The sequence below is a fragment of the Drosophila grimshawi genome, unplaced genomic scaffold, assembly GCF_018153295.1.
Source record: "Drosophila grimshawi isolate 15287-2541.00 unplaced genomic scaffold, ASM1815329v1 contig_1006, whole genome shotgun sequence".
In the NCBI taxonomy this organism is placed as follows: domain Eukaryota; kingdom Metazoa; phylum Arthropoda; class Insecta; order Diptera; family Drosophilidae; genus Drosophila; species Drosophila grimshawi.
In genome coordinates this window covers 793423-811321 of record NW_025062489.1, presented here as the reverse complement: position 1 = coordinate 811321, position 17899 = coordinate 793423, and the positions used below count along the sequence as shown (strand labels likewise).

General features: G+C 39.7%; 5 protein-coding genes across 6 annotated transcripts; 1 reads left to right on the top strand and 4 right to left on the bottom strand.

Moving 5' to 3' along the window:
- Window positions 1–4816: 4816 nt before the first annotated feature.
- Window positions 4817–5214, bottom strand: LOC116805598. Its single transcript, XM_032738372.1, has 2 exons — window positions 5134–5214; window positions 4817–5067 (listed from the first exon to the last, which is right to left on the bottom strand). The coding sequence occupies exons 1-2, from the start codon at window positions 5209–5211 to the stop codon at window positions 4843–4845; spliced, it is 303 nt and encodes a 100-aa protein (XP_032594263.1). The 5' UTR covers window positions 5212–5214; the 3' UTR covers window positions 4817–4842.
- A 337-nt stretch (window positions 5215–5551) lies between these two features.
- LOC6565440 lies at window positions 5552–6259 on the bottom strand. The gene has a single exon (XM_001990924.3). The coding sequence runs from the start codon at window positions 6251–6253 to the stop codon at window positions 5942–5944; it is 312 nt and encodes a 103-aa protein (XP_001990960.1). The 5' UTR covers window positions 6254–6259; the 3' UTR covers window positions 5552–5941.
- A 435-nt stretch (window positions 6260–6694) lies between these two features.
- Window positions 6695–7516, bottom strand: LOC6564524. The gene has a single exon (XM_001990923.2). It carries the CDS (start codon window positions 7489–7491, stop codon window positions 6826–6828), a length of 666 nt encoding a protein of 221 aa, XP_001990959.2. The 5' UTR covers window positions 7492–7516; the 3' UTR covers window positions 6695–6825.
- A 287-nt stretch (window positions 7517–7803) lies between these two features.
- Window positions 7804–8875, top strand: LOC6564523 (putative uncharacterized protein DDB_G0271606). Its single transcript, XM_032738371.2, has 2 exons — window positions 7804–7912; window positions 7990–8875. Exons 1-2 carry the CDS (start codon window positions 7874–7876, stop codon window positions 8725–8727), a joined length of 777 nt encoding a protein of 258 aa, XP_032594262.1. The 5' UTR covers window positions 7804–7873; the 3' UTR covers window positions 8728–8875.
- A 4769-nt stretch (window positions 8876–13644) lies between these two features.
- On the bottom strand, window positions 13645–17038 carry LOC6565036 (cuticle protein 16.5). 2 transcript variants are annotated; one of them, XM_032738350.1, is made up of 4 exons: window positions 16817–17038; window positions 16300–16594; window positions 13949–14075; window positions 13645–13859 (listed from the first exon to the last, which is right to left on the bottom strand). In XM_032738350.1, exons 1-4 carry the CDS (start codon window positions 17036–17038, stop codon window positions 13790–13792), a joined length of 714 nt encoding a protein of 237 aa, XP_032594241.1. In that variant the 3' UTR covers window positions 13645–13789. The 2 variants fall into 2 exon arrangements, with proteins under 2 accessions (XP_032594241.1, XP_032594242.1); XM_032738351.1 differs by lacking the exon at window positions 16300–16594 and having other exon boundaries at window positions 16804–17038.
- Window positions 17039–17899: the final 861 nt, after the last annotated feature.

The window sequence follows — 17899 nt, the reverse complement described above, 5'->3', positions numbered from 1 at the left end:
TATGGAGAAATGTTGTGTATAAGTTTTCAAAATATCATACTAACCAAGTCGAGTGAGCTCGACAACGATATACCCTGAACCCAGCTGTTAAATATATATATTAAATATATGTGAGCAGGTCTGCAAGTGCATTTCTTTCTTATGGCAGGCACACGGACTGCAGAGTAAAAAAAAACCTAAGACAGAGCTGGCTGGCATACATACATACGTAGGTAACTGGGCTTTGCAGATAGAAATGAGATCAATAAGTGTATACGGGAATCTATATTCCAAATTTGACGGACGGACGAACAGACAGACGGATATGTTTATATTCTGATCAAGAATATATAAACTTTATGGGGTCGGAGATAAGTCCTCCTGTCTGCTACAAGCATTTGCATAAAACCATTATTCCCTTTTAACCATTTTTATGGGTTCAGGGTATAAAAAGAAATATTTAATGCTAAACTACAACACAACAGTAAAAAAATCCGTTTATTGAATGTTATCATACAAACAGAAAAGAATATATCCTTAAATATCTATGCGCATATTACACTCATACTCAAATGTCCACTTATGTATATTTGTGTTACAATAAACCGAAAACCGCATTCGAGAAAGTCTTGCAACTCTTGTGAGCCCCACGAATTGCATTTCCATTTATTTGTTTTATTTTTTATTATTTTTTTTTTTGGTGCTATATACCAACTATTAGTGGACACCCTCCAACCTAACTTTATAAAAAAACGAATAATACTAATGCTAAGCAGCAAATGGAATGTGCATATGAAAGAAATCCAAATAAAGTCTACGAAAGCAACATCAAATGTAATTGCCCCCAATATAATGTATGTATGTATGTTTACTTATATACGCATATTTTTGATTGTATTGAATACGGTTTTATTTTGTTCTTTGAGATTTTGTTTGTTTTATATTTGGTGTATAAAACAAAGAGAGAAACTAATAAAAATATTTTATGTGAGCTAAACCCACAAAAGAAACTGCTGAATTGGTGTCCCTTTTCCTGTTTTTATTTATGTACGTTTCAGCTACGCACAGTGACACAAGTATGCTGCATTGGCACAATATTTGCCGAAGGTTTTTGGCAAGCAGTATGAAAACTTAAGGAAACCCTATTTTTATAAATGAGGCATTGAAACTTTACATCAATATCTCTTTCATTGGTATAAACAGATTATGAAAGCTTATTAAGCTAAATATATAACTACAATTATTATTAATTTCATTATATTAAAGATATATTACAACTTTTCCACAAATATTTATTTATATTTTTATTATTTCACAACACTTATTTTTCTGAGGCCTTCAACTATACTGAGTGCCGTGTGTAGAGGCAATGACATTAAAAGGTTGATGCGTACGTATATATGTATTTTGGCACTGGCCTAGGTAAGCTGCGTATACTATGTGAATGCGAATTCGGATGCGATTGGGGAGTCAGTGCAGGAGACGAAGCAGGAGCTCAAACTGGAGTTGGAGCTGAAGCTGGAACTGAAGGCACGTGGCCTGTCCCATCAGTTTAATTTGTGCAAATGCAAAGCAAAATAAATAAAAAAAAAATAGCTGAAAATGATTCGCAGCACAATAAACTTAATGGAAAAACGCAGGGAGCTGGATAACGATAGGAGGGATTGTGTAAAAATGTGCGTGAGTTTGTGTGCAATGGGGTCACAGTACGAGTTCAAAAGTTCAGCCATGGAGTTTAACAGCCTCAAATCTGTATCTGGTCACACGGTCCATATAGTATCCACATTACCACTCTCGCCTCCCGCTGCTCGCCGTTTTTCTCCGGTTCTGATTTTGAGAGGTCAGTTGGCAGACCCGCAGTGGAGGTCGCTCTGCTCCCTTCGACTGACCCAGTTATATGATTAAGTACCGTTATTTAGCAGTTATGCTCTACGATTGGCTAGCCATCTTCTTTTGTGACACGTCTCAGCAAATTCTGCTGGATAATTTAACATATGTTTTCTTTTTATTTTATTATATTATTACGATTTGTATTCTTTTCATTTATTCTTTTGATGTATTTATTATTTAACAACTGCTTCAGCAAGATCGACTTGTTAAATTGAGACTTATAGGTACCCGTTAGGGACACAAAGGAATGTGTTCCGATTGAGATAAGAAGAGTATATAAATTTAAAAGGTTCTAATCTTATTTTTCCGACAAAAAGTCTGCTAGTAGTATTAAAATTACACTGCTTAGCTCAAGTTCAGGCCAATATTAATGATATTTGGCTTTTAATGCGTATGATCAGCATTTGTTTTGCAATGTATTTAGTTTTAAAAAATTAAGCACCTTGGTAAGGGGTATCTCGCAGTCACCCAGAACAAGCTAGTCATTTTGATGTGCTTTCAATAATTTAATAGGTTTAAAGGTCCAACAGTAAGTCAAACATTTTTTGTTAACTCGCTTGTAAATGAAATTACGTGAATTTGTCGAAAATCGATGTTTAAACAATTTCAAATGAATTATATCGTTTCATTTTTCCTATATATTTAAACTCCCGTGGATGGAGTACGTGTGCTCATGTAGAATTATTAACTTTTTTAAATCAAACAAACTAGTAAATATGTATTTCCATATAAGCTATGACTTTGTAAAGGACTTTTACAAATACACAAGTGTGAGGAAAATATAATAGGACAAAGTAATGTAGGATTCGAACTGCTATTGTTGTTTACATTTAGTAAATTATTATTTGTTGTTACACTTTTGCGCCACTGCAATAACCCAGAGTACCTTTTTTGTCGCCAAACCAGGCAGCAATTTCAGCAGACAACTGGCAACAGGTTATTGCTGACTGTTTACTGTTTGCTGTTCACTGGCTGTTTTGTGTTCATTGTCACAATCACATTGCATGTTAAATCGTAAATTACGAATGCTTAACGCTGGCTGCCAAACCTTGCCCAATCCCTATCCTAATCGTAAGCCCAAGATAATTTCCATACCTAAATATATATACATTTATGCATATCCATGGGTATTTCACGCCTCGTGGCATGGCATCTACGTGATGTTGCCACCAAATGGCACACATAAGCAACTTTCAATCATTTGAACTGCGCTTTCAATTGCGACTGCGTCTGCAAAATGAAATGAAAGGCGCGCGACCAACAAAAATATGTATGTTGATCACGTATACGCAGTGTGGACGGACGGCAAATGCTTGACCACTGCGACTGACTCTTAAATATACATACCAACACATGCATGTGTAAGCATTTATTGTGTGTGTTTGCGCACTCATAATACTCGACTTTCATAATCTTTGTGGAAAAGTTTGCAAACGGTTTGAACCAATTGCAAATGCAATCGTGGTCAACGTCTTATCCGTTAGTCTCAACCCCGCTTCCTTATCAGTTTCTGTTTTTTTTTTTTCGGAGTTCAGTTTTGTAAATTTATTGATATTTGAAAACCCGTTGCAGGCACTCGAGCTTTTCGTATGCCACGCACGTCTCTATAAACAGCATTGTATACCGGTCTTTATATTAGTTGGCCACACCACTGTGGTCACATAAGTTTTGCTGCCCTTTTTCCCCCACAGTGTGTTACATAAGCATTCATAGTACCCGTACTCAATATGCATAGAAGTTTATTGGTGTTGTTGTTGCTGTTTAGCATTCAATTTCAAAAGGCATTTTGGGAAAGTGTTGTGGGTGCCTAAGCGCCACTTTATAGAAAGTGAAATATTAATAAAAAAAACTAAATAAAAATAGAATTTATTATTCACATATGATGTATGGTGCGTAATTATAAAGTTTTTAACTAAACATTGACAAGTTGCCACTGGCTTTGATCTGCAAAGAACAAAGCTAAATCTGGATACTATTCAAATTTTCAGCTGACCGCTTTATATTTATTATGCTAAGAAATTACATATTCTTTAGTGCGTAAGAGAATTTGGGGGTAATAGAACTTATTAGTTGTGACTTAGACTTAAATTCGTGCAACTTTATCTTGCCCCACAATCTGACTTCTAAGTCGATCTCAAGTTAGTTCCAGTTTCCCTATTTTATGTTAAATTGTTTTCGCAGACCTGTTCTCCGTTGTGCTGTCAACTCACACACATCGACTCGCAATGCTGCTAAATTTGCGGCACTTGGTGAAGACAAAGCCAACAAAGAAAATTTTCCATTCGGTGTCTTTGTTGCATGCCAACTAAATATCGAAAATCAGCGCACAGCACAGAGCCCAAAAGCCGCACTCAATGTCAACAAGAGCGAAGCTAGTATAAAACGCTTAAGCGGCGGGCGGGCAAAGCACAGTCGTAATTTGGACGAACTGCAGCCGGTTTGTTGTCATAGCTTTCGTTACTCGCTGGAAACGGGACATTGTTGCCGTATACGTAACGCCTAATTAAATCAACTTGGCCGACGAAAACGCCATCAGCCATTAGCCATTAGCCATTAGCCATTAGCCTCTGCAGAAAAAGAGAAAAAGAGAGACAGAGAGAGACAGAGAGAGAGAGAGAGGGGGAGAACGAAAAAACTGCATCGCAGCGTGGTATCTGAATCAATTACAAGTTGCATTTTAAGACGGTGGCATCATTATAAATAATTTGAATTGGAAATATGCTTGGCTTGTGGCAAAATTCATTCGGCCTTCTGACCTTCTGCTTGCTGGTGCACAATGGACACGCACAATTATCCCTTCACACCGATGCCAATACCAACTCGTTCACTCTAAAGACACCCGGATTACAGCAGAGCTTCACGCGCTACTACGGCGCTGCTAAGCAGCAGGCACAGCCACAGTCACAGCCACAGCCACAGCATTCGGAGCTGCAACAACAACAAGCCGTAAGTTTAGTTAGTGCATTTATTTAGCTAGATAAGAGTCGGATACAAAGTAGTCCACAGCATCAATTGCTGGTGTTCACTTCTGCGTCGACGTCCAATTGGCTGCCGCATTGCATCGCCAAAGCCAAAATTCATGGAGCCGCCCATCTTCTGGCCGAGCACCTCCACCTCCTTCTCATCGTGCGCTGCAGCGCCGGTCTCCACCAGCTGATTTACCTGTGCAACAGCCAACAGCATGCCAGTGGCCAAATCCTTGAAAAAACACACATACGCACACATGCACATACATACGTGATTGAGTGATAGATATGAGCTTACCTGCGGCCTACCTTCTGTGCAGCTGCTGAACAGCAGCGAAGCAGCTGCAACAGCAGCAACAACAACCGTCCAATGCATTTGTATGGAAATTGTTTGGGTTTCGTTCTGGGACTGGTTAATTTGGCGCTCGATGCAGCTTATTTAACTGATCGTCGTCGTTTGGATGGGAGCCCATTTGCTATTAGGCTAATTAGTAAAAACAATGCAAAACAACACTGCTATAATTACAGTCGCTATCGTGTTCTTGCTGCACACATCCGCTACAGGCAATATATCTTAATCGGGCTGTTTTGTGCTCGACGCGACTCACATATTGGTGCTGGCATGCCACATTGCCAATGCGGTATCGGCGATCTTATTATGTGCCAGTGTTGAACAACCCCGGATGCACTCGCCAAGCGATATTACTCTGTTTTATTTATTTTTTTACATCATCATATTTATTCATATCTTTTCGAAATATTTTCCCTGCGATTCGATATATACTAATGTGAAAATCGCATGCTCAATTTCACCATTTTCCGTTAATTTCGAGCTCATGTTTTATTTATTAGTGCAATTTGGTTGTTTTAAATGTTTCATTTCAATTTCTTCTTTTGATTATATTAATTGCATGCCATTAACGAGCTTACTCATTTTATATTCAACAATTCTTAGATTCATTCAAAAATCGATCTTTTTCATAATGCGTTTCAATTCCATCTGCACCCAATGCGCTGCTAATTCTGAAATTTAAATATTATCCGCCAACAATAGTTAAAGCTACGATTTGAGAAATTCTTGAATGTGGCTTATAATTGAGCTCGGTTCAATTGGCCACCGGAAAGGTCTCCACGTTGCTTTCGACGCCTTCGGCAAATACATTCCGCAGCTCCTCAAAATAACTGCGGAATGAGTCCACCATGGACTGCCACGTATTCCGAATGTTATCCCCAAACTCCTTTGCCGCTTCGGTTAGACGCTTGTCCAGCCTCGGCTCATCTGGGTAAATCAAATGCGGTCGCACATCATCGTACTCATTGGAGTAGTCCAGCTCCAAGTCGTCCTGGCAGAAGGACACCTGCATAAGTACCACTAGCCACAAGATCAGTCCAAATAGTAAACGCCAAATAGAACTCATTGTATAAACTGTCGCAATGCAAATTGACTTTTTTCTTTTTGTATTGGGCCACGATCAAAGTGGCGTGCATTGAATTGTTGTTTATGTCTCGTGCCGGAAGTGTTTACTGGTTAACTAGCTGATATTATCTGAAGTACTGTTGAACACAACAGCATCTAACCATTGATAAAACTATGTTCATTTTTTAAGCTCTGCTATACGTCCTCATATAGTGTTGGCTCTTTCAGTATTATTATTATTATTATTTTTTCCATTGTTCATAATGCATTTTATTAAGTGGATTATTATTTTAATTTTTAATTCATCTTCCACTTTTAAAGAATAGTTCTGTTCAATACGGTTTTGCTATTAGTAAACTAACTTTTTCTTTTCAAGTCGTAGTTTTATGAAAATCTACAAATATTATTTTTTTAATATCGTATTTAATTTAAAAAGTTGCAGTTATATTTCTATCGCATGTTTATTTGCTCTCAAATTAGTTTTTTTTTTTACATTTTGCTTTAAGTAGCTCAAATAGTAAGGAACAAAAAAAAAAATCATATAAAATTAACACAAATGAAATAAATTTGGATTTATCTGGTACTGTTGGTGATTTGAGCAGCGGTTCCTTTGATTTTTTGTCCCATTTGTTGCATCATATCACCCACATTTCCCATAAATGAAAGAAAAAAGCCTTTCACCCGCTCTCCGAGATTAGCTCCAACCGACTCCTGCTGCGGCGACTCCAGCGCTTGACGACGTCGACGACGTGTTTCGAGCAGTTTCTTCTTTGTCTTTGTCTTGGACTTGGTGACTCGCGTTTTTGAGGCATTATTGGCGGCACGTTTGCGTGCACGCCTTCTGCGTGCTTCGATATCATCATCCGTCATCTCCGTGGTAGCTCCCATCATTTGCTTCCAATTGCACGGCGAGCGACGGATACGGTGCAGCGCCTGATGCAGACTGATTATGCTGTTGTTTCCATCCATGCTGCGTCGGCGGCGACGGCGTCGTCGTCTTTCATCTGATTCAGATGAGTCATCATCATTGACCGGTCGCATTGCATCGCCATAACCCATCGCTGTCTTGGAGCGCATGGCCACCAAGCCAGTATCAAAGTTCATCTGCTGCGTAGCCAGCGCACCCTCCTGCAGACTATTCATGATCTGGCCACCCACGCTGAGCGCACCAACGGCCAGTTGCTCGAAAGGATTCTGGGCGGTGACACGCGACCAGGCCCTGCCCATTAAGAAGCCCATCAGCAGCACTAATTCCAATTTAGAATGCATATTTCAACTGTGTCGATTTTGTGTTTCTACAGCCTATTTTATGCAGCATTTTTGGCACGTCATCGGCTTGCGTGCCGCTCATCTGTGCAACGCGGCGTATGATCAATCAATTGGATTTTAGCACTATTGTTGATGTGATTTGATGTTTTTACTGGGCTTAGTGTTCGCAACGGGGCAGGCTTTGAACTAAACTTCCGGACTGTATGTATTTAGATTGGCAGTTTCGTTTGGTAGCTTTATCTGATCTGATTTTGAATTTTAGAAATTTACTTTTTGCTTGGTTATATTCTACGTGCATCACAGCTAAAACCAAAATTGTTATTGTGTATACTCAAACTGAAATTGATTAAAGATGGAATCTACCACAAGTCCCAATAATGGTGTTAAACTGGTAAAGGATTAGGTTTTGGCATTTGTATATCAACTAATTAACTTTCCCTCTCTATACTCTATTATTTTCTCTTTTAGCAAAATCCAACTCAATTTAGCGGATTTACGCCAGCTGGATTACAATATTCAGCAGCATATCCGCAGCAATCCGTTGCAACAAGTAGCAAGCCAAAGCTAGCGCCAACTGACAATACGCAGCAGCAACTATTGCAGCAGCAACAACAGCTCCAACAGCAGCAGCAATATTTGGCACAACAGCAACTGCAAGCGGAACAGGTGCAGTCCGCCTACCTGGATAACCAGCGTCAGCGATTGGCTTTTGAGCAGCAACAGCAACAGCTGCTGCAAAAGCTGTACACTCACTATCCCGATGTCTCTGGCCAGCAGCAACATCTGCAGTATGAGCAACCCGAGCAGCAGCAACAGTCTATCATTAATACCGCCGGCAGTCGCTTCATTACACGCCAACAACCGACGGTCTTTGGCAGCAACAACGGGTTGCAGCCACAACAGCAACGCCAGCAGCAACAGTACCCGTTTCAGTCACAGTTGCTGCCAACGCCATCCAGCGATTCATACTCGACCCAGCAGCACATGGGATTCCTGCAGCAACAGCAGCAAGATGTGCTGCGCGATCAGCAGCAGAATGTTGCACAACAGTTCGCCACTGGACAAATTGCCCCCAGCACCACCAGCAGTACTAACTATGGTATGGCCGTTCCAGAATCTTCCGTAATACGTACTCCATCGTACCAACCTGCGTCAGCCGTATCCCATTTTAGATTCAGCAGCGGCAATCTCAACTACAACTTCTAAGAAAACCGCCTGAGTTCACAAAGTGCCAGGCGCTGTTGTCGCACCTCGAATCCAGTTCGCCAAAGTGGACCAAATTAAACTGACTATTTAATAATCAACTCACATTTTTTTGTCAAACATTTTTTTTTTTTTTTTGCTTTCAACTAGTTTAATTTATTATTATCCTAATAGCTATAATTATTCAATATTTTTTGTTAAGCTCGTGAAAATTTGCAATTACGCAGCTATGAGTCCCAAATTGTCCGTAATAAAATCACAACAAATTAAAATAAATGAACTAAAAATAATCTCTGAAATATGGTTAATACCGGAATTTATATTATTTGCTGTCTCTGCATTTCTAGCATATATGTTGCCATTAATCTCCATTATACGAACTTACACTTATGGGATAAACGATTTTATTAATTTTCATCGTTTTTTTTGTCATAAACAAATAAACTTGCTAGTCGAACTCCACCTGCTCTTTATTATTTTAAAAACTTACGGGACCGAACTTAATCCCATTTATATCTCAACTTTAGTACAGTAATTTTGTTTATAGCTTTTATTGGTTTTGAAATCGGCTAGCTCATTGATGAAACTGTTGCAGTTGATGTTGATCAAACAAATATATCCCTTACAATGAAAGATATGTTTTTTTCTGCCTCTTTCAAAGATTTGCACAACTTCCTTATATCTTGTCTCTCATTTCCACACATCTGCAAGAGCACACAAATTTAATTAGCAACTAATTGCAGTTGACATAAGGCAAATGTGCTGTGGTATGAACACAACATTGACATATTTGTTCTGACATTGTGCATATGGCATAGTTGACAAAATTGGAATGCGATGTGGTCCAGTCTAATCCGAAGACATTGCAAGCGTGCAATGCAGGCTCACAAAAATGGTTGGCCCGCAGTGGGGGGAGGAATGGGAAGGACGCGTTGATGGAGAAACAGTGCCATGTTCCTTACATTTTTACATTCATCGCTGTCACTGCTGGACATTTTGACTGTGCTGTGTTCTGTCATTTAGCGCAATGAACAGGAAACGGGAAATCGCCGCACATTGCCACAACGTATTTGTGTCTGGATGCACAGGTATATCCCCTCTCTTCCTCTCTCGTCCTTGTTTTGTGGCATAGTATGTCTGTCTGTTAGTGTATCTGTGTCCGACTTAACCACTTTTCCGTTTGCCTTATGCTGCACATTTCTGTTGATTTGTTCATGTTGTTGGCTGGATCCACTAAATTGAAATTTTCTATGCGAACCATATTAGGTTTGGGAGTAGCCACAGAATGGTCAGAATGAAATGCATGCACTCGACCCCAGTCACCCTTAGTCTCACCCTCACACTCACCCCGCTTCTGCACCCCCTTCTCAACGATATCTCATTCTTCTTATATCAACGTACAAATAATTCACCCGCATGAAATTTGATGGTAAAACATTCTTCTAATTTATTCACCAAATGACTTTGGAAAGCATCTCGAACCCCATAAAGTATATATATTCCTGATCAGAAACAACAGCCGAATCGATCTTGCCATGTCTGTCTGTCCGTCCGTCCGCTTTGTAAGAGCAGACGGATCTCCGAGACCATAAGAGCTACAGACAAATTTGCAATAAAACTGTCGTATATCAAGCACAGATGAAGTTTCCCAATTTCGCGACAATCGATACGTATCGACTTAGCGGTAGCAATAAACACCACAACTTTAATAGTATAGCATTTCAATTGATACCTTAGAACCATATTATATTCCACGTCTGCTTAAGTTTGAGCGTGCAAAGCCAAAGCCAAAAAATTGCCAAAGGAATATTTGACAGTAAAACAAGCAAAGTATACCGAACAGCTGGGTTTAAGGTTGTCTCGTAGTCGAGCTCATGCGACTCCAGCATTCTTACTGGCTAAGTTTGCTTTTCTCTTTAACCTAAACCAATACAGCAATAATAATGCACTGTTATTCACACACAACAAGTACACGTATAAGTGTTTCAGTCCCCCATTGCATGTAGTCGAATAATGACTTCATATATTGTTGGCATTTTGCATTGCTTTGACATCTTGCTGAGATTAGCATTGTATAATTTTCTTGAGTGCCTCTTCTTCATGCCTCGGACTGACTTGGCCTTACTTCAACTCTGTCTCCTATTCTCCCTTTCCAAGTGGTAAAGCCAAGAGCTCTATTGCAGTGACAATTTTTAATGCAATTGTCGTGTTTTGGCATTGAGTTTTCATTGCGCTTTTCTTTTCCATGGCTTTCACTGTTTTGTTCTCGTATATTTATATTGGCGCGCGACTGTTGTATCCTTGGGCTCAGGTGTCCTGCACACTGGCACAGGACTCTATTATCATTTAAGGTGTCTCTAAATGAAAATACCAACAGATTTTTGGCTGACAACTGTTGCTACCTGACAGTTGTGCTCTAAGACCCTCCCTGCTACACGAAATAAGTCACTGCACACTTATCACACACACAGCAAGCCCGAGGCACAAGGCAATCGAACGCAATATTGCTGGGCTGGGGTGGGGAGGAGAGGGTTTCGGGCATTGCGTTGCTGTGGCACAACCTTGCATCTTATTTGATATCCTGCTACTTGTGCAAAGTAATTGTTTTTGCCTAAGATTCTGCCTCAATATTTGTTAGTCACTCTTGTATCCGGCTTGGTGTATTTGCCATTTTCCTTATAGACAAAAGTATGTCGCTGAGGCACCCTGCTAACCACTTGCATTTGGTATCTTGGAAACGCTTTCATTCTTGTTAAAGTGTGAAATAATCGGTTATTACCTCCACGAACGCATATTTAAATCTACAAGTAAATATTAGAATGCACATAGCAAAAATATCTCTGAAATTTTGCATTTATGCTTTTAGAAAAAGCAAAAAAGTACATTAAAATCGCTGGGCTTATTTTAGAATTTGGTGATCACTTAAAAAACATTCCAGAATTTAGAACATTTTGATTTTGGCTGGCTCTTAAAAGGTTACCTTCCGCGAAAAAAGTACTTCATGGTGATTTTTATCTGAGTGTTGAAACAGCATTCCATTTATGTTAATGCCTGAAATGCACAATTTTTTAATTTTTGATTTTTCATTGAAAACTCTGTTCAAAGACTCTGCGCTTACCAAACCCACTTAAAATTGCCACTTACTGCTAAATTCCATAAAAATTGCTTAGCAACTGATGCATTAATTTTCGAACTTCGATTTTTTGTACAAAAACAACATATTGCGAACAAAAATTCCATCAAATTAAATGAAGAATTTTAAAATTCCTACATGCTATACCATACAAAATACTATGCAGAAAATATATAAATCAGTAAGATTGACAATGATATGCAAGCGAGAAATATTTTTATGCGCTATAATGGTTTTGTGATATTGGCACAAGAATCATCTCCGATCCTGTTTAGTATCTATCTATCGACCTAGCCATGTCCGTTTGTTCGTCCGTCGGTCCGTCTGTATGAACATGCGTATCTCGAAGACTATAGGAGCTATGTATATAGAATCTCGTGTACACACAGATTAAGTTTATTTCATTTTATCGATACCTGCATCCGTTTTTTGAATATCGATACATGCCGCTCACTCGACTACAGCAATCTTTCTTATTTTTAATTCAATCTGTGTTCTTTTCTTTGCAATCAAAACATTTATAATTTGAAATCTACAAATGTATTAAAGTTTAGGGCAAACTGTTATCTGGGTTTAAAGTGAACACTGAAAGCCATCTTTTAAAAATGATTTTGTAGTTAGAAACATATTTTTTTTGATTGGTTTTAAGGGCTGCAATTGTATCCCGAACGAATAAATAGGGATACCAAATTGCAAGACCATACAATATATATATGGCATAAAAAGCTATGACAGAACCAGTCTTATTCAATTTTTATTTTCATAATTGATGGAATTCTAATTGCTTTGAAATGTTTTTAGCAATGTGTACTTTATGCTAGACTTCCAAATCATAGTATGTAATTTAAATAAAATTGCCAAATTTGAGTATTTTTAGGACACCTTAAAATAATGTTGTGCTTTTGAAAACAATTTTTTACAAGTATTTTTTTTCGCTTGGCTTGGCATAACTTTTCCGTGTTTAGACATCTTCATCCCGTTTTAGGCATTCGATTTAAAAATACGTTTCAATATGCTATTTTTGACTGTGGGAGAGCATGGAGCGTATGCGTGAAACGCTATGCTTGTGTGGCCTAAAAAGGCTTTTGGTCGCTTGAACTTTAATACTCAGTTTGGCATTTGCCACATTTGCGAGTTAGCCATATATCTATAACCTCTTTCAGCCTACATACAGCATATAGACATGTATATGTGTATGTGTATGGTATGTTGCGAGTATGATAAATTCTACGGAATGCGCCATAAAGTATGCAGTACTATGTACATACGTATGACAAGTGCTCAACTGAAGCTTGGCATATAAATCGCAGCATAGTTTTCGGCCATCATAAATCATGTTATAACTGCTGTGAATGGTGGGAGAGGGTGACTAGAAGGGCTGTGTTTGTACCAATGTATGTACATACATGTATGTATATCACATAAAACGAGGTGAAATAAACTACATGGTCTTCATCAAGTGTTTATATATTAAATGATTTTATTTTTTTCCAACATTTGACATGCATTTTCTGTACAAAGTAACTTTTAAGTAAAACGTGAATTCAACCGCGATAAAAAAAAAAAAACAACAAAAACACAACACACGCACAAAATACAGGGAAATTTACTTAGTTAAGAGAGACTGCTTCGTTTTTTCTACTTTTTTTAACGTGGAGTCTTGCAAAAGCTAACAAAATAAAAACGAAATGAAAGGAAAAAAATATAGGATGAGTAATGACTCAGAAAAAATTGGCAACGATGCATTTACGCAGTTGCCATTTAAAATTTAGAGTTTCTAATAATATGGGCAAAAGAAGACGCATTATTTACAATAAATGCTCCACGTGAGAAATATTTTCAGCCGCTAGCTCCATGCTAGGGTCGTTGATGGTTTGTGACGGGTGTTACGATGTAATGCTGAATGCTGTGGGTCATCCCGAGCATACTGCTCTAGTAGCCATAGTGAATGCCATGGCCAGAGACGGATGTGTGCACCAGTGCGGGCGCAGCAACGGCGGCCCTGCGTAAAAATGAGATGATTTTGATGATGATGAGGAGCATGAGGCGATCCATCTCTATTTATAAAGCCCAGCGGCATTAATTACTCACTTAAGAACGGGAGCGGCAGCCAAATGCGTGGTATAGGCGGGTGCTGCATAAGAGTGTGCGGCGTAGGCGGGTGCTGCGTAGGCGGCCGGTGCAGCCAGTCCAATGCCGTGTCCAATAATGCCAGGTGCTGCGAAGAACGAATACAAGTTGCATTAAAAACAAGCGGCAGGAGGGTAGGCAGGCAGGTAGACAGGTATGCGAACAGGAAGGCGAATAATCAGTGTGGAGCACGTTTGATATACGGCTGCCGGGCGCCAGGTATCGAACAAGGATCCATAATCTCAAAGCCCGACTGCTTGTCATCACTAACAATGGGAATGACCATGTCTCAAATTTTGTTTTGGTCATTGTTACAAGAGCACAGAGAGCAGCTTGAAATCTGAGCAGGTTGGGCCACACTCGGGCACATGAATACGAACACGTCTGACAAGTCGACATCAATCAACTGACATGCCAAGGTCTGCCATTTTGTATTGTCAAGCGGGCATATTTTACACAGCGACAACAGCTCAACGAAAACGGCGAAAACCGTGACAGTGACGGTGACAACGTACTGAAGCTGAGCAAACCAGCAGTATGAAATGTCCAAGCGCAACAAAGGAGACTTTAAATGATACTTTACCCTCAATCTATCAATATAGCATAAAAGAGCAGATGGGACTGACAATTTTCATAGAGCTGCTTACAGTAAGTAGTTGTCTGTATATAATTTTTGAAATTGTAAAATAAATTGAATAAGTATAAATTCAAATAGAAGTAAGTATATATTCCATTAAGGTACGACAAAAGATGAGATGAAACTAACTATTCGAACCGAATTTATTACAATGAGTAGTTGGTTGCTTCACTCACATTCTTACTTCACTTAAAATGCTCTCATATGTGAAATGTGCATTTAGACAAAAAGATAGTCGCTGACTGCTGTTTTGGCAGCTCGCATGGCTAGCCAATGCCAAATGTCACTTCTCCAAATGACTGACAAGCTGACTTGCCCTATTTTGAGCAGCAAGGACTTATGATCATCATTATCATCACAATCATCGTCATCGTCATCGTCATCGTCATCATCACGACCATTGACCCGCCACGTGTCGAATGATTTAAGGTAGTTGGCAACAATGAATGAATGATTAATTATACGACATGCGTTGGCCGACATTGCTAACAAACCCCCACTTCGCTCATATATTCGTTCAACGATTGAAAATATTCATTTATGAAATGCGCAACACGTCCCTATTTGTTGATAATATATGGGTGGCTTTTCAGTTCAGTCAGGGAGTTGCTGGGCTTTATGGAATATTGATGAGATAATTACATAATGTATATTACCTGATATCTATCGATTAACTTATAGCCCAGAAAGGTTGCACTGAATTCTTGCCGAGTATACGCCAAGCAGACCGCATAATAAAGTATTTATATGCAGACTCGAAGTTGCAGCATGCTGTCGTTGATACATTCATTTATATTTATATAATTATTGAACCGACGAATGTGTCTTTCATTTTTATGTGTTATGGTTTTTGTTTGTTAAAGCTATGAGCAACATATCCACATATAACAATTTAAAAATGTTTGATTCCTATGTAGGTTATCGCCCTAAAACATAAGTAAGTTGTGTTATTAAGCATGGAAAACTTTTTTGTTTCTACAAATATTTTGAGAAAAGGTGTGTTTGGCTGGCCTAAGTTCAAATAACTGATATACAATCATTTGAGAAATGTTGCTCTTTAAGTATCTATCTAGTTTTAATCATTCATAGTGCAATGCTTGCAGTTGACAATAGTTTTAACTGTTTTCAAAAACGAAAACAATTTGTTTATGTTTTTGTCAGCAAAAGGAGCAAGTGCAAATTCTCAAAGTTTATCTCACTTTGTGCCAGTGCACAACTCGTGAAAATTATCCAAGTTCTGAAACTGCCCGCCCTCGTCATGGGTCAAAGAGTTAATGTTTACTTATTTTTTTACAAGCACGCGCTTTTACTACTGCTCCCTCATCCCCCGGCAATCCCGCTGCCTATCTGTCTGAATGCAGACATGGCCCGAATAAAGGTGTGCTTTGTGTTTACAAAGCATAAAGTTGGTTTTGGGCAAATGTACTTGGTCAGTAAAAGCGAAAGTACGACCGAACAATAACGTCAAAGGACTAAAGCTGCTGCAGCTGTTTGCCAACCGCAGATCACTAAAGTGTTAAGGAACTGCAAAAAAATGGTTAAAATGATTGGTAGAAAATTAGTAAAAGCTACGTATCTACAAGACTAGCAACAAAGCGTTAACGTGTGCAAAAGGTGCAGGAGATTAGAGTTTGGGATGTGCTGGAGGCTGCTAACTGGACTTTGTGGCACCTACCATAAGCTGGAGCGGCGGCGGCAGCGTACTTCACAACTGGAGCATGTGCGGCAGCCAGATAACCATGCGACAATGTCGGTGCAGCAACATGAGCACTATAACCAAGGCCATAGCCCAAGCCCAGATGCGAGCCGCCCGCAAGGTGGATAGCGGGCGCGCTGGCAGCATAGTGGCCGCCATAGCTATAGGATGGGGCAGCAGCAGTGGCATAATGGCCACCATAGGCCAGTGCTGGAGCAGCGGCGGTCGCAAAGTGAGCACCGCCATAGGCCAATCCATGTCCGCTGGATGCCAACTGTATCTGAGCGGGTGCAGTGTGTCCAACAGAGTAGCTAGCTTGAGGCGCCGCTAAATTCGAATTGTGTTTTTTTCGGGTTTTTGTTTTTTGTGTGTTAGCATATTAACTACTTGCATATTCAATAAGTGCCTTGTGCGCTTTGTGTTGTGAATGTTGTGCATGTGCAAGTGTGAGTGAATGAGTGAGTACTTATTGAGTGTACTAACCAGCATAATGAGCGGGCGCCAAACCACCATCGTTGCTGATGCTGGAGCGCTGCACATGGGACTGAGAGTGGGCGGTTTGCACTTGGCTGGCATAGTCTGATTGCGATGATTGGCCATAGTGTCCCTTAACCGTATGCTCCTGTGTGTTGCCAACGGAGCCGTGATCCACGCTTGGTGCATTTATCGAGTAGGCAGCGGGGCCGCCGGGCTTGGCCTGTGCGCAAGCAATCGCCATTGCGGCCACGCAGAAGATGAGCTGTATACGCGTAAATCATTTAAATACAGTTTAAACAGACAACACACACACACACACTACGCCATGCATAAATCAGTGAGCTTAGCAGCCACTTGACAACTCTTTTGTATTTCGTTTACATGTCGACAGACAAACACAAGGAAATTGCAGGCGCATCAACTTTTAATTAAGTTGCCAAAGTAGTTGAAAACTCTCTCTCTCTCTCTCACACATACACACTTTCTCTGTCTGGGTCTCTCTATCTCTCTATCTCTCTCTCTCTCTCTCTCTTTATGTCGAGAGAGCCTACCCTATTTCGTGAATGCCACACGGCAGCCGTGTACATTTGCTGCCCTGCCAAGGGCAATGCGGCAAATACGTCTTATGTACAATATACTTGCTTGGAAAGCGGCCATAGCAACTTTTTGTTGTGCTTTGAGCTTGGCAAACTGTTTTAACATATGGCATCTGCTTATCATACCATATACCTGCTTAATATCATAACTACTCGTTAGCTGCCCCTCGCTACTCGTACATTCAAACTCGGTCCACATTTGGTATTCCCTTGGTACATTCAGCATTATTACTCATTACTCGCAAGTAACTATTCGTCGCCTTTTTCTCGTTACTAGGTTTCGATTTCTCCGCCTTTCTATAATTATTTCTCATTGTATCCCTTCTAATTTTAGCTTCTTCTTTTGCTAATTTTTGATTGCCAACTCGTTACTATTTGTGATTTGCTTATCGTTTCTTTTTGCTCGCTACTGCTTCTATTGAATTTTCATTTTGAACTGGTGCTTACCTAGATTTTGTTTGGCCATGATAGAGAATTTGTAGGGTGCGTTATTTCTTTTGTTTCTG

Bases quoted from the DNA above. Each gene is read 5' to 3' on its own strand.
- LOC116805598 (XM_032738372.1), bottom strand. From the start codon at position 5,211: ATGCATTGGACGGTTGTTGTTGCTGCTGTTGCAGCTGCTTCGCTGCTG. The intron at 5,068-5,133 runs GTAAGCTCATAT...TGTTTTTTCAAG, and splicing joins GCACAGAAGGTAGGCCGCAG to GATTTGGCCACTGGCATGCT.
- LOC6564523 (XM_032738371.2), top strand. From the start codon at position 7,874: ATGGAATCTACCACAAGTCCCAATAATGGTGTTAAACTG. The intron at 7,913-7,989 runs GTAAAGGATTAG...TTTCTCTTTTAG, and splicing joins CCAATAATGGTGTTAAACTG to CAAAATCCAACTCAATTTAG.
- LOC6564524 (XM_001990923.2), bottom strand. From the start codon at position 7,491: ATGGGCTTCTTAATGGGCAGGGCCTGGTCGCGTGTCACCGCCCAGAAT.
- LOC6565036 (XM_032738350.1), bottom strand. From the start codon at position 17,038: ATGGCGATTGCTTGCGCACAGGCCAAGCCCGGCGGCCCCGCTGCCTAC. The intron at 16,595-16,816 runs GCTCATTATGCT...GCTCAGATACAG, and splicing joins ACGATGGTGGTTTGGCGCCC to TTGGCATCCAGCGGACATGG. The intron at 13,860-13,948 runs GTGAGTAATTAA...ATTTTTACGCAG, and splicing joins GCTGCCGCTCCCGTTCTTAA to GGCCGCCGTTGCTGCGCCCG.
- LOC6565440 (XM_001990924.3), bottom strand. From the start codon at position 6,253: ATGAGTTCTATTTGGCGTTTACTATTTGGACTGATCTTGTGGCTAGTG.